The sequence below is a fragment of the Parasteatoda tepidariorum genome, chromosome X2 (assembly GCF_043381705.1).
Source record: "Parasteatoda tepidariorum isolate YZ-2023 chromosome X2, CAS_Ptep_4.0, whole genome shotgun sequence".
Lineage (NCBI taxonomy): Eukaryota > Metazoa > Arthropoda > Arachnida > Araneae > Theridiidae > Parasteatoda > Parasteatoda tepidariorum.
In genome coordinates, this window is record NC_092215.1 from 19,563,261 (window position 1) to 19,579,586 (window position 16,326).

Consider the following 16,326-nt stretch of genomic DNA (forward strand, 5'->3'; position numbering starts at 1 on the left):
AGAACAAGGTTTATATTCTTAGTCCCAGATTTTTATCCCACACAGCTTCAGATCGATGGGTACCAGCTTGTCTGGGAAGTAAAGGCAGCATGTGCAAAATGCTAATCACATTGCCACAATCATGCTGTTGGTCACAAAATTGTGGAACCTAAATCTCCATGACCCCCTGGTCCACAACAGGCTGTTGCTGGGATTCTTTATTTACAACTATTTAAACAATAGTAAATATGCCCCATATCTAATTTTAATCGAAAATATTATCACTTAGTTGTTGTGAGTGATTAATGGCAATTCATTTAGTAATAAAATTGAAACTCTTATTCTTCTCAAAGCTATTTAGGCAAGTTTTCTAACAGTACAATTCAATTTAAAGATAGTAAAGAAATTATCCTATATGAGGTTGCTTTTGGATTAACACAACAAATTAAAGAAACTTACCAAAAAAGCAAGCATAATAATTACGATGAGGCCAGCCAAAGCAGCAACCATCATTGAAAGGAATGAAATAGTATCAAAAATAGTGGGGTAGATCAGTAACCTACAACTGAAGAAAAACAATGCATACCGAAAGAGAAATTGCATAATTTTTAATCAATTTATAGCAATTAATATTTTTGAGAGAAAAGTAATAATAGTCTTTTAAATTTTACAAAAGTAATGGTCATTAATATTGTTGTAATGAAAGTAATGAAGAATTACACAAATGACACAATAAGAAAGGTATGATAAAGAAGCAAGGCAAGCATGGTAGGAAATAACATAAACATCAATAAAGCACAACAGTAATAATTAAAGATAAATAATATAATTTTTCTTCTCACAAGGGTGATTGTGAGCCCAGCTCGGAAATCCTGAAAATTAATCTTAAAACCATTAATGAAGCATTTAAAAAAATTAATGTCTACATAAACTTAAATCATTGATATTTTCAAACATAAAATTCTAAGTAAACTATAATTATACTTATTATTCAACCAGAAAAATATTTACAAATGAAAGAGATGCCTAGTATAAATTCTAGTTCTAATATTTTTAAATAAAATTTACAAGAATTCTTATACATAAATGTGATCAATGATTTCTTGAAACTGGACCTTGGATTTCCAGAAACTTCCGGATTGTGTTAGGGAAAAATCTGGAAATCCGGATTTTTCCAGAGCACAATCAGCCCTGTTCTCAGAAGAAAAAAAAAGTTAAAGAAATGTCTCACCTAAAAGCAAAAAATCTAGAATCATAAGCTACATAAAATATGAGTACTAATTCACTCTACAGTAAGTTTGTTTCAGGATCTGAAAAATTTTGCTATTATACAATATAATGATGAACTTGACAATAAAAACGAGCTCGGTCGTTGATTGAGGTCTGTTATTCAATAATCAATTAAATAAAAATGAGGCTATATATTGAACAAAGTTAGAATAGATATGTAAGAAATTATTTTCAAGTGCTTCTAACAATTGGTTATCCCATATGGATTTAAATTTAAAAAAGTAATTGTATACCTTTTAAGGATTTTAATTTTTTTTTAAATATTTGCGCCTTCTATTATCATTTTTTAAATGTAGTTTTAATCTATATAATGTAATCCCTAAAAATACATAAAATAATTTAGCAAATTATTGTTCTGAATGCCTATAGACTTTAATTAATCACTGGCAGTTGATTAGACTCGGTAATTAATTACTTAGAAATAATTTTAGTGATACAATTATGCAATAAATTATGGTTTCTTAAAATTAACATAAGCATTGCTTTAAACAACCAACTGAAACACATGCTTGGAAACTTCCTTTAATAAGATTAGACTGAAATAATAACAGAAGTAGAAAATGAAAATTGATGCTAAAAAAATCTGTAGGTATTTTCCCAGTGCAGGAAGATATAAAAACAAATACACTTCATTTGCACATTTATTTTGTTGAATAATCAATTGAAAAGCAAAAAACATTAACATACAATTAAGGAAAGCATGTATTCATACATGTTTTTAACAAGACATAGTATGCTATGTAAAAGAAAAAGTAAAACAATGTAACTCATAAAGTCATGAAAGTAAAAGCCTAATAACAACAATGAGAATAAGAAAAAAAACGATTTGAATTCAGTACATAGTTTAAAACAAATAATTTAAAAATAAATGCAAAAAAATTTACATACACATAATTTTGAAGATCAAAAACATTTTCACTGAACAAAAAAAAAAATGAAAAAATTTCTTTTAAGAAAAAAATAATAAGAGTTACCTTTTATTTATTGTATACAAATAGTTCTCTTTTATGATAATTCCAGCATTAGTTCTAACTAAAACAGCAGTAATGTTAGGTAGATAACCTGAAATAAAGATTTTTATAAATAAATTATCGTAAAAATAAAAGCTAAAATTTCCTTATTAATTTCAGATAATATGTTTATTATCAAAGAATTATTTCCTCAGAACTACACAATAGATAGTTTTCTATATCAAAAACTTGTGCTGACATAATAGAGCTCTTCCAATAAGTTTAACCCATAGTAGTTTATAAAAAATGTGATATAAAATATAATGACAGCAATAAAGTCAAAAAATTTGACAATTTTTAAAAACAAGAAAGATTTGGGCTTTAAAATAAATAAAATTTAAAACAGTTTGGTTTGTCTGAAATAATCTCCCCTTTATACAGAGTACAAAGGTCCCATACATGGACATCTTTAAAAAAGTTCTATTCCTCTCATAAAAAAATTACTATTATTTTTTATTTATTTATTTTCTTTTTCAGCAGTGCAACTAAAAGATAGAAAAAAACTCAGTTATTAAGAAAAAATAAAATTAGAGAGGAGTGCAGTCTAATAAAGCGAAGAGTCTAAATCAGAAAATTAAGTAAAAATTAGTTAAAGATATAATTCACTAGCAATGATTGGAAAACATAATTTTTAATTACAAAAGTTTGCGAAGATTAGCCTTCTATATAAGTGATGAGCACAAAAAGTTATTGGAAAAACAAAAACATTTGACCCATTGGCGGTTTTGACATCTTCATTCTCACTGCTTTCAAATGTTCATACCTTTTTTTAAACAACTTACATGGTTACATATGATTACCAAACATCCAACACAAATGGTTCAGGCTAATTCCCTCCATTCAGAAAACTGTGGTATTAAAGGTAATTTGCCCCCTATCTACTGATAAATGGGTGTTTTGTCCCATAAAAATGAAAGGCTTTTTCAGCATGGACATTTGTAGGTAGAAAATGGAGTAAAGTTTTTTATGTGTCTGATTATTTGGGAGGATTAAAAAAAATATGACTTTCTACATGCAAAACCACAGATAGGTTAATGAAGAAAAAAAACTTAGAAACGAATGAAGTTTCATTTGAATGGCCTTTGAGAGCACTGCGTGCCATCAGGCTCTGTGGCTGTGCTTCAGACTTTTTTAATAACTTCTCTATCATCGACAATTCCGTTTATGATGTTGCCACAATCAAGTTTGCATGTTGAAGAAAAACATTTTTTTTCATTAAAAAACTTGGAGGGGGAGATTTGTGGAGGGGGAGACATTCTTCCTTGTTTGCTTATATTTTAATTTAGTTATTCTTTTTACTCACAGCATTTATTTTATCCAAATAAATATTCTTAAATTGATTAAATGTCATTTAAAATATAACTATATATTACTAAAGGAAATTAAACTTCAAATTTTGTTATTGTCCAACATAGGTATTGATGTTTACTTTGAATTCATATTGAAGTATCAGGAAAAATCTATTTTGAGGACTCATCCAAGTCCTAACAATTCCAGATATAGCACATTCCCTTACATAGAGGTGTCATAGCTCCAAACAAATTCTCTAACAAAGAGGATACCCAAAATGTAATTTCCCAAGTATAATATTATTTATAAAATATAAAACTGTCTAGCAGAGAATAATATGCAAAAAAAACGTGTTCTGAGTTTAAAAAAATTTGTGTTTTCTACTCTCTAACTGTTAGCCTTAAATTCAGTTTAGGACAGAATGTATTCATGGCAGGAAAAACTGTTATATATTCAATTGAGAAACACTAGCAACAAAAAAATATTTTTGTACAAATCTAATACAAAATAATTGATTATTTAGGCTAACTATTGAAAAGAGTAACATGAAAAACTAAAAATCATCAGAAACAATTTATTTTACAATAGAAATATTACATAATCACCGCTCCTTAAAATGTGATGGTGAAATCTTTCCGTAACAATCTTCATATTACTTTATCAGCTATAACAAGCTAAATGCAAAACTACAACTTGAATTATTAGCAAGATTTCAATAGAGTGAGTTACTACCTCTAAATTATCTTTTTTTAACAAATGGTATTTTCAAAATATTGAAACTAAATTCAATGATGTGAATTGAATTGAATATAGGGATTAATGGCACAAAGTCCACAGGAGGACATGCTGCGCCAAACATACGGTTTTAAAGTATATCTTTAAAATTCAACGATGTGCATCTTGTGTGTAAAATGTTTACACCTAATGTAAAAGAATACAAGGATATTATACTGCAATTTGAAAAGAAAATGAAATAAAAAAATCTAACTATTTAATAGGCAGACCTCAACAAATATTTGCTTAAACATTTTTTTAAAAAAGTAGCCTATATAAAACATACGGTAAAACATACTATATAAAATAAAAATTATGTTTGAGTTCTTTGTATAATTCAGGGATAATATTTTTTTAAAAATAAGAATTAAACGAGTAGATAAATAAATGTAATACCTTGATAGATTTTCTGATTTGCATTAACACTACTCCCTCTTAAGGTATATATTATAGCAGCAGAAAAACCAGCTGATTGAGCATTACTGACCTAAAAAATATCAAAACTAAGTTCTCAAAAAAAACTTTAAAAGAAACTGCATAATAGGATATGTGAAATAAAACTTTTAAGTGCAATATAATTTTATAATTTCATGAAATTCGATATCAATCAAAATGTATGAAGAAAAAACATAATGAATCATAGCTCTAAGCAAAAATTTATAACTTAAGCTAGAAATATGGTACAGTAACAATAAAAAATAATAAATTTATGTATATGCATAAAAAATAATTTACCATATATACTTGCATTTAAGTCAAAAAATTTAATACAAAAGAATTATTTATATAAAGCCAGCTTATTTACAGGTCAAAAAGTTGAAAATTTTCTTGGCATCTTATTTCTTCCAGTGAAACATATTCCCATCTAACCCCAGCAGAGAGCAGCCGAGGTAGAATTTTCGAGAGTTGCAAAAACATGCAATATGGATCGAATCATCAGAGGAAAAACAGAAGCGAACAGTATTTCCTTGTCATCTATCTGGTTTGAATTGGTTTTGCAGCATCAGTGACAAAATCCATTCTCACTTTTATATCATCTGCAATCCTGTCCCATTGCTGTTACAGGTAGTTTTAGCTTGCTTAATCTTGATAACAAATGCTTTTTTTTTCTCCTTTCTGGCTTTGATTTTCTAATATTATGGTAGATTATTCAAAAAAGAAAAATTGCCTTATAATACAAGGTTTAAACATAAAGTTATTTCCTTGACAGAGACTACAGTTAACAGTGCTACTTCAAATCAATTTGGCATCAATGAAGAATTGAATCAAAAAGTGCCCTACGCCATTGAACAGCTTCTGTTCTAGGGCTAGTAAACTTTAAAATTTTGGGATTTGAACTGGAGAAAAAATGGTAATGTAATGTAGAAAAATAATAATTCAAACTAGTATTCGTTTGAGAGCACTGAAGCTTACAAAAGATACACCATTCAACACAGACAGCAATTTTCTTTCATCAGCAGGTTGGTCTAGCCTGTTTATGAACTGATTTAAAGTATGTATACGAACACTAACTAATCTCACAAGGTTACCCAGGGATTTGAAAAAAAATTATGGAATTTCAACTATATATTACGAGAAAAAGAAATTCCTTTTGAACTTTCTTAAGTTGAATATATGGTTTAAACCCTCATATGATTCGACCTCCCTGGAAATAGGAAAGTGCACCAAAACGGGGGGAAAAACTAACATTGTAAAAACAATTAGGCATAAAAGGACAAATTTCATGGTAGTTCTTTCATATTTGGTTCACGGCAGTAAGCTTCCTCAAAGATCATTTTCAAATGGAAAACTCTCACAAATACTGCAGTGTTAACTTCTGGCATACTCATTTGCACAGCCAAAAGAAGTTGGATGAACGAATTAAGAGGATTGGATTAGGTAGATAATGTGTGAAACAAAAGACCAGGTGTCCTATTAAAGAGGATATCTTTTTTTGACCTTTTCATTCTTTTACTTTTTATGCACTACTGTGAAGAAGAAAGTAAAATAGAAGCTGCAAATTTAAAAACTATGCTAGCAGTCATGCCAGGACATCCATCCTTCAATCCCTAGATGCATGCCTTAATAAGCCTCTTAAAGAAAATATGAGAAAATATTGGGCAGATTGAAAAGGTTCTGGTTTTACTACAAAAACAAAGGAGCGAAATTTAAGGAAACTGGATATTGTTTTTATCACACACTGGATGATGGATGCTTGGAAAGCAATACCAGAAGAAATGATAGTTAAGTCATTTCAAAAGTATTGTATAAGAATCCACTCGACGGCACCAAATATGATGCGATATATAATAATTTAGATGAAATTGACTATTCTGATTCTGAAGATACGTGCACAGGCACCAATGTTTATGATGATGAACCAATGGCAGAAAAATACTTTAATGAATTATTCAACGAATCAATTCAGAAACCAAGTTTGATAGATTTTCATATTTTTGTTAAATTATTATTTTTTTAAATAAACTTTTTCTTAATTTCTAAATGCCAGGAAAAATTTATATAAAAGAAAATTATCGATTTCTCTATAAGTAGGGGTAGACTTATATGTGTGATCCCAATTTTTTTCCCCGCTTTTCTTTGCAGAAAATGGAGTGGGGTCAAAATTATATGTGAGATGAGTATATGCAAGTATATAATGTCACTTAAATATGCTCCTTTACTTTTCAAGTCCGCTTTAGCACAAATAACTCATAAGTCACAAATTCAAAAATAATTATTTCATCCAAGTTTATCTTTTTCAACCTAGATCCACCACAAAACATAATGTATCAACAACTTTTTTAAGCAATATTGTATAACTAAAAGAATGATTTTTATTGTGAAAAAAAAGTTTCTGCCTAAAAAAATAAGTTTCTAAATTTTTTATAAGATTACAAAGGTAATTTTTTGTATCCTTTTTAAATTATACAGTAGAATAAAAATTTAAAAAGAAATTGAAAATTTTAAATTCTTTTAATTTTAATTTAAAAGAATAAAAAATTCTTTCATTTTAATTTAATTTAAAGGAATTAAAAATTTTATATTTTCTATCTAAACAATGGACAACATTTTCGCAAGAGATCAAGCTAGAATACATTAGAAAATTAGAGTACAATATAAACAAATACTTTTAAGAAACAAAAACATAGCTACCAACATAAATACAATTTATAGAAAATTTTCTAGTGGTAGCAAAATTAGTGATTTAATTTGATTCTTGACATACTATATTTGCTTTAAATTAAATAACTGTTTAAAAAACTCCCACTGTTTAAAAAAAATATTTGTTAATGTTGGGCAAAGTGTTTTTAAGATAGAGTTAAGTAAAAAAAATTCTTATTTGTAATGTACATTAATCATTGTTTTAATCTAACACTAAAACAATCATGCAAGTGGAAAAATGACTTTACTTTTAAAGTGTACAAGTTAACAGCTATAATAAAGAATTTATCTTCTAAAGTTTTTTCAATTTGTAAGAATCATAAACAGTAGAGAACACTGTTGAAATTCTGCCAAAATATAATGTGCCGATTTTAAAAATTTAAGTGCAATTTTTAAAACTTCTGTGTTTTGTCACACATGTGTATCTCAGGGGGAATGTTGGCATAGAATATATACCTAGAATTACCTAATAAATATCTTAACCCTTGAAGGGAAAATTCACGCATATCTTCAGAAAAAAATTTGAGAATAACTCTGATACATGATATCAGAAATTGTTTAACATTTCTATCCTTACAATCTTGCATTTTAGTTGAAATTGTTGACTTCAATTCCTGCCCCCTTTTTTTATATAAACCTTGGATGATAGAGTCCAATTCTACAGCACAATATCTTTGAAAAAAGTATGAAAATTCAAATTATTACATTTACAAGATTCAGGGAAATATCAGATTTTCCCACAAAAGTAAACAATATAATTATACAATTAGAAATTATACATACATAAATATATTGGTAAAGATTGGAAAAAAATTTAATGCAGAGAAAATAATTTACTTTAGTGACATAATCACAGAGATTTCCTGCAATAAGCACAAACCAATTGAGAGATGAATTTTGTTCAGGCGGGCCTAATATTGGTGCACAGGCATCAGGGGGGTTCGCAAGTAATATCACTCCCTATAAGAAACAGAAAACAATACAGATACAAAATCATTTACAACTAAAAAAAAATACATTTAAAACATATTAATAAATGATATTTTATTTTATCTTTTTGAAAATAGAAGCCCACCATATTTTTACAGTTTTAAAATAACAGGCACTATTTCCTTGCTGCAATAAATAAAGAGTGTAGTCAACTGCTGATTGCACTCATCAGACTGAATAATATCAGACATTTAGAAAGGAATGAAAGTCATAATGTGAAGAAAATGAAGTTTTTACATTATTGCTAAACTTAATTTAGAAATAAAGATACAAAATTAAACTAGAAACAGGGTATCTGCTATATTTTCGATTTTCAAATCTATGACTTTTCATGACTAATTCCAAGAATTTTTCATGACTTAATGAAGTTACTGTTTTCTCCAACAAAAACACAACAATCAGTTTAAAAAAGCATTATGGCAACATTAATTGAAATGATAGGTATAACCAAAATTGTTACACTCTGCATTTTCATATTTATAGAATTAAAATTTGAAAAACAGAGTAAAGAAAGAGTTGAATCAATAAAATAGCTGAAATAAATGCAAAATCAAATCCTTTTTTTTTCTGCAGAATTATATTCTAAAGATACTTTTCTTGTTCATCCGAAAAGAAAGAAATACTCGCGATTTTTCTGTTCTCATTTCGGAATTTAAAAAATCGCCAATGGCTGACTTGCTTCAGCTAGAATTTTAAATTGATAAAACAAAATAAAAATAATAAATAAATAAATAAAAATCTGAAATCAGGGAAGTTTAAAAGATAATTCGATCTGGAAATGATGTTCTTTCTTTTATTTTTTTGAAAGAACGCCATAATTTTTAAAGAACATGATAAAAATATTTCATATTTCAATAAAATATGACTGTGTGTAGAGATTTTGTTACAAATTCTGATATTTGAAACACTGTGAAACTAGAGGGGTGTGGTAAATTCCATTTTAAAAATTAGATTTTTTGGTGACTTAAATCTATAACTTTCCATGATTTTTTTTTAAAAAAATAGTTTGAATCATGACATTTCATGTCAAATTTTGTTCAATATTGAAATTAATGATTTTTCAAGACTTTCAAGGTGCGCAAATAACCTGTAGAAATAAACATAACAAGAAAATATAATCAGAAATATAAATATTTATCAGTTGAGTCTGCTGTGAAACACATGAATGAATATGATTTTACAAGAAACAACCTATTTATTAAATATCAAAAATAAAATTTTAATAAAACGAGAAAGCATTTACTATTTTTTTCAAATTTTACTTTTATTTCCTGGATATTTAGCAGGTACGACAAAATTAAAGTATCTTTGTTGATTTCTAATCCACTTGCTTAAAAGAACTACAAATGAATAAAATTAGTTATCATAAAGTAGTGAACACTTTTAGCAGACTCTAAAACTAACTAAAAACTTGCAATCAGCATTATAAATATTTTGTTAAGATAATAAAATTCTTCCCATACATGAAATAAAAATACAACACAAAATATTAATTAACTAGGATCTAACAATTTAACTAACAGATAATTTAACAAAATAATATAACCAAAAATAAAATTTATTAAAACACATACAAATTTAAAATTATTTTGAACTGCAGCTATTACAGCTGTTACCTGCATATGAAATAAATAATTATTTTATTTATCTTATGCATATCTCAGCAACAAATATTCTTTTTCTTTTCTTAGACAAATTCGTAATGCTATTTGTGGGAAAAATATCAAAAAGATAATACAATTCTGCACATGAAGGCTCTGATATATTAGAGACTATGTGATACAGGATTTCTTATAACCTATTAACAGGTTATACCTGTTAATAGGTTATAACAGATTATACCTATTAACAGGATTTTTTAGTGGTAATAAGAAAATTTACACATAAACAAACCAAAAAGATTTTTTGACTTTTCTGCTAATATTTGAAATTTAACATTTTCAAAAGTTCCAATTTTTTATTGATGTAAATTAAGAAATGACATAAATTATAATTTTCGCTTATGAAAATTTTTTCCAAGAATTCAAAATGTTCTTGAAAATATTTTGGATTAATAAACTAATTGAATAAATATTTTTTTAGAATATGTTAATTGAAAATTTTTAGATGAGTTATTAAAAAAATATTAAAGTTAAAAAAAATTGTAAGTTACAAACAAAATATTGTTTTTATTTATTTATTTAAAAAAAATACAAGTTCTTTGAAAATAGTTATGGTAAACATAACTTGAAATCAATCTACTCTATGTAGACTCAACTGGAAACATGCTTATCACCCAAGCTTTGCCTAATTTTAGTTTTATAGAAATCGCAAGCAATTCTGATTCCCTTTTTAATCATATTAATTTGCACACTTTTTGGATATTGATAAATTAAAAATATAAGCACTAGTATTGGTAATATTCTAGAGCATTTAATATTTTATTTGAGATGATAATGAATCTAATATAATTATTAAATTTTTTAAAAAAAGCAGTGTGAAAATAAATGTGTTGTTACATAATCTTGTTTATCTATTCTTTTTATTTTAAGCACATTTAAAGATGATCCACTTTGGATGACTACTTATCTATATTAGATGTTACAGAAAAATACACAGTAATACAGTTATAAAACCCTGGCAGCATTACTGCAGCGCCAGCTGTGAAAATTGTCTTTTTCTATCATTATTATTATTACAGTTGAGTGTCATTTTTTATTATTATATTAAATAATTAAAATGAAAGCAACTAAAAATTAAGAAATAAGGTGTTAAAGCAAATTTGCAATGGTATCAGGCAGAATCGTCATTTTTATGATCATTTTTATTAACAGTCAGTCAATATTTTTACTAAATGGTTTAACTAAAACATAAAGTTTGCCAATTATCACAAAAAAGCAACACAGAGCTTATAAGTTTGATATCTTTACCTAATATAATTATTGAATATTAATATAATTATAACTATCTAATATATTTATCATAAATAATGAAAAGTTAAATAAAGTTGAAGTAATCAAACAAGAAAAAGAAGAAAAATATTTATGAGAAGAAAGATCAAACACCGAACTTTTATAAATTTGTTGTAAAATAAACACTTGGTTTTGAGCAAATTACACATCTTTGTCACTGCAATGGGAAAAGTACTGTTACCGCCAAAGCAATGACAAAAAGCAGTCATTATAATTAAAATCATCGAATTGCAGTGATTAATCAAACAAATTATATAAACTTTTATGGAGAGAAAAAAAAATCTAGATAATTACATATAACATCAAATGCTTCTTTTCAGCAGAAGAGGGAACCATAATGGTAAACCATAACTTAGCAGATCCTAAACAACTTCACAAAATGTTTTACTTGTTTATAGAAACTCATCAGTTCTTTTGTAAGTCTAGCAATATAAAGAATAAGTCACCCTCCCCCCTCCCACTTAATAAAACAGTGAAGTAGCTATGGAATTTCTCTTAATGACTAATGATACCTCCTTTTTTGTGTGCAAGGTTGCCAACTTCTATGTTCTTTGCAAAATATTTTATAGAATGCTAAACAATTAAAAACTAAGACTTTTAGAATTTTTGCTAATTTTGACAACATTTTAAAAGTCTCACCACAAGAGAACAGGAACAAAGCGGCATTGCATATGAATTTTAGAAAAATTTACATATAGTGTTGTGAAGAATAGCTTTAAATCAAATTTTAAAAAAGAGACATACATTAAAACATAAACTTAGCTACTACAGTAACAAAAAAATTCCAAAAAAATCATAGGCAGTCAGCAGCCCTGTGTGAGGGATACAACACTTATGATATTGATGGTAGTCAAATTTCCTTAAATGATTAAAACGGAACGTTTCCTTTATTGAACAGGTGCTTATACTTTTTTGTATTTGTATCAAATTTGTATAAAAATTTATCCTCAATGCTCATTTTTTTAATAACAAGAAAGAAATCTGGTTTCAAGGTAGAATTAAATAAAGGGTGAAAGAACGTCTTTAGGTGTTGCAAAAACTCATCCAGTTAATCTAAATAATGTTAAAAAAGGCTAATATTTTATGACATTGAGTCACCATAGCACTTTACAAATAGAGAAGATAATATAAATCCAAAGGACTAAAAATAAATTTGAAAATAACCATTTTAAGGAAAAAGTTTTGGACAATCTAGATTCTACTACTGTTAACAATTAAAAAGTTAAGTAAATATAATAAATAAAATTATTTATTTCTCAATGAATAATTAAAAATTATTCATTAGATAATGCATCAATCTAAAGAAATATTACAGAAAACAGTATGAGCTGGTAGTCGTGGATTTTTACAATATTATGATGTGTATATCTATGACATTTTCAGGTCTAATAAGCATATTACATTTCTAAATCATGCGGATAAAAATAACATATAATTTATAGCCTTACTGTTCTATCATGTAAATCATCGTCAACTTTTTTAAGTGAATATGGCAACTCAGTTGAATGAAACTCATCAATCCTCCTGTCATCTTCAAACTAAAAGAAGAAAATATAAAAACAATTGCGAAATAATTGATTTTTTAAGCTTTGACATTTTACATCAATATCATTTGCAAAAAGTTTTTTTGTGTGTCTATTCTTATTGAAATTAAGAGCTTTATTTGAACAGTTGTCTAACTTCTATTAAAAATATGGAATTATCCTCATATTCATAATCATAGAAGTCATTTCTGTCTATTTTAAAGCTAGTATAACTCAAACCTATTTCTGTTGTTAAACAAAATACACCTCAAATCAGGAAAGATAGGAAAAACAATACATCCATGACCGCAAAATAATTAAAACAGGAATTGCCCTATTATTCAAATAAGGCCTTCCTATAAAAATCTGAGATTCCTAAACTTAATATCACCCACTTGCTATTTGCAGATGCGCACACATTGTTTTTTGTACTTATGTTGCCATTTACTCATTTATAAAGATTGAAAGAAATTTTACTTACCACAATAATTTTACCATCAATAAGAAGAAAAACAGGCAGCAAAAATATAACGCAAAAGGTAGTTTTTATTAGTCTACACATAGTGAATTCCACATTTGTATTCCTAAGACAAAGATAAATATAAATAAATGCAAAAAATAAAAATAATGGATAAAAAAAATAATACAGTACAGAACCCGTTATCCGGAAATCAGAAAACCGGAACAAAATTCGATAAATTTTCATGCCATTTTTAAAAATAAAAAAAAAAATTTTCCTCATAAGATTTCAAGATTTTTCTTTCTTTTTTGAAAGATGTTTACCTTACCATCATTTCGGAAACAATCATTAGTGTATTACTTCATCGTTTGTTCTTCTTTTTAAGATTATTTCCAAATATATTTTTATTTAGTTGAGTTTGACAACAAAAAAAAACAGCTTTTTGTAGCGATTCAGAAAACCGGAAAAATCAGTTATCCGGAATAGCGATGGTCCTGATCGTTCCGGATAATCGGTTCCCTACTGTAATTTAATTCATCATTACAACAAAGAGACTGATCATGTACACAAACTTTAAATGTTCAGTTGTTATTAATACTTAGAAAAATACTGCCACTCCTAAAATTTAGTCGATTTTTATTCGAAATACAATTATAGAATAGTAAAAAGAAAATAATGATAATAAATAATATATCCCCGGTATTATATTAACAAAATATTACTATCATAATCTGCAATAACAAAAATGCTAAAGAGAAAAATACTTGCAGCTAAACATTTAATTGAAAATTAATACCATGTTATGATACTGATAATAAAACAAGTAACTAAATTAAAATACTCATAAACAACAGACTATCTAGCTACATATATTCTTAGTAGCAGAAACCTTCCAGCAAGGCATAGTAGATTATTTTCCATTTAAGTTTTCTTTTTATTCATAAAAAAATTAATAAAAGGAATTAATAAAAAAACAAATAAATTTGTTGATACTCATTTTTAAAAAATCTCCAAAAAACTAAAAAAAAAAACTCCACCTTCTGGAGTTTTTTATTTTTAGTTACAGACTTAATTACAAAAGGAATTACTACAATCTAGTCATTATTCTACAAAATTCAACTAAAATAATATAAAATTTTTATGTGAAATTTTTCAGGACTTTATATTTTCTACAACTATTTATATTTGCTACAATATGTATTTTTAGGTATAGCTGAATTTATACAATAGTAATCTCATATTATGTTGAGGTCTTGGAAAAAAATTTTTAGTTTTGCAGATTTAGTTCATATATTCTGCATATATTTTAAATATATAAGGTTTTTCTCTTTCGTCAGGGATTTTCTGAAGCCGATTTTCATCTTTAAATGATAATGTCGACTTTTTCTTTAAAAAATCAATTTCTAGATTAGTAGTAGAAAATTATTGTCACTTAATAAATCGTTGAAACTGCAAAAATGATATTTAGTGAAATTTTTTAACTGTTTTTATTTTACTTAAGCGTTTGACAATAATACAATTAAACAAAACATTATTGTAATATCTACGGATGTAATTCAATGAAACGAAGTTCTAATTCAAAATTTAGAATGAATTCTTAATAAATAATGTTCACCGAACTTAATAAATAATAAATAATGTTCACCGAAAAATAAAATAATACATATTAGCACACGAAACTTTTTTAGGAAATTATAATCTATCACATGAGAATAAACAAAAACAACAAAAAAACTAACTGGTTTTAAAAATTTGTCAATTTAGTTCAGTTATAAGCATGAGATACACAGATAAAAAAAACAATAGCAAAACTAAACAAAATACCCCAAAGTAAGGAATCATTGAGCTGATCAAAGAACTTATCCAGTTAAACGTAACTTCAAATTTTGACAAGCAAATAGGTAAACACTAATAATAAACATTACCATGTGATTGAGCTCTTATTGCCAACCTGAAGATGTAAAATGCGTAGTTAATATTGAAGTTTTGCTAAAATCAACCATGCAAAAACAAGTAGTTGAGAGCTATCTTATTTTTTAACAAAAAGAACTCGTCATCTCCTGTCATCCAATCGAATTTGAGATCGTTGGTTTACGTAACCTTCCAATAACAAAAACAAAAAATAAATAAGTCAATCGTATTGTTTTTAAGGTGTTGGTTAATTTTGTTATTATTTAGTGTTCGTCTAATGTTTTTAGTATTTTTGTTACAAATTAAAGTATGAGGGGTCATAATTATTCATCGCTGTCAGAAGTTTCTAACTTATTGACAAAAAGTTGTATTCATGTAGAATATAAAGATGTCATTACGGATCCTAAAGAATACGATATTGATGAAAACATGTGCGACTATGATGATTTCGAAGAAGTAATAATAAATTTTTATCCAGGTTTTCTTCTTCTATAGTAAAAATACTTAACTGTGCTAAAATGATTTGGTATGCCTCGAATTTTGGGACAGATTTAGATTGCGTTGTTTCTTTAATAATAACAAAGGCCGGACAGCATTATCTGGCAGTCGCTTAAACAATTCTTCCTCATTATAGTACTATAAAAAATTAAAAATGCACTCCCAATATTTGTTTTGATACGACATTTTAAGATAGAAACTTGTTTAGGCAGGTTTCTATCCATTTACTTTAACAACAGCTGTTGATACAACTGAGTTCAATTAATATTTAAGTCTTTATTACTGAATTAATGTATCAAATAAAAAAAAGTATCCTGGCAAATAGCAATTTCTTCTATAAAGTTTTTTTATTGTTAAGCCAAAATATATTTTTTTTAAAGTATATTCTGTTGTACATAATTAGGTAGCAATATGCAAGCTTTATTACAAACATGCACCTCTGAACCTAAAAAATTTTTTAAAAATATGTATAGGTTTGTTAGGATAGCTATGAGCTACCTTTGAAGTTG

At 26.8% G+C, this 16,326-nt stretch overlaps 2 protein-coding genes across 3 annotated transcripts in view; one reads left to right on the forward strand and one right to left on the reverse strand.

Annotated features, from left to right (window-relative positions):
* The window catches only part of LOC107436644 (E3 ubiquitin-protein ligase RNF13), a 31,556-nt gene extending 16,194 nt beyond the window's left edge, over positions 1-15,362 (reverse strand). The window contains exons 1-7 of one of the 2 annotated variants that reach the window (XM_043040291.2): positions 15,233-15,362; positions 13,430-13,532; positions 12,874-12,963; positions 8,322-8,444; positions 4,740-4,830; positions 2,244-2,331; positions 439-544 (exon numbers count right to left, since the gene is read on the reverse strand). In XM_043040291.2, the coding sequence (XP_042896225.1) occupies positions 439-544; positions 2,244-2,331; positions 4,740-4,830; positions 8,322-8,444; positions 12,874-12,963; positions 13,430-13,510 (579 nt within the window). In that variant the 5' untranslated portion in view covers positions 13,511-13,532; positions 15,233-15,362. The remainder of the gene's footprint in view (positions 1-438; positions 545-2,243; positions 2,332-4,739; positions 4,831-8,321; positions 8,445-12,873; positions 12,964-13,429; positions 13,533-15,232) is intronic. The other variant, XM_043040290.2, reaches the window with a different exon arrangement.
* Positions 15,363-15,476: 114 nt separating this feature from the next.
* Positions 15,477-16,326, forward strand: part of LOC107436643 (protein CNPPD1) — a 31,211-nt gene continuing 30,361 nt past the window's right edge. The window contains exon 1 of the mRNA XM_016048417.3: positions 15,477-15,775. Within this exon, the coding sequence (XP_015903903.1) occupies positions 15,629-15,775 (147 nt within the window). The 5' untranslated portion in view covers positions 15,477-15,628. The remainder of the gene's footprint in view (positions 15,776-16,326) is intronic.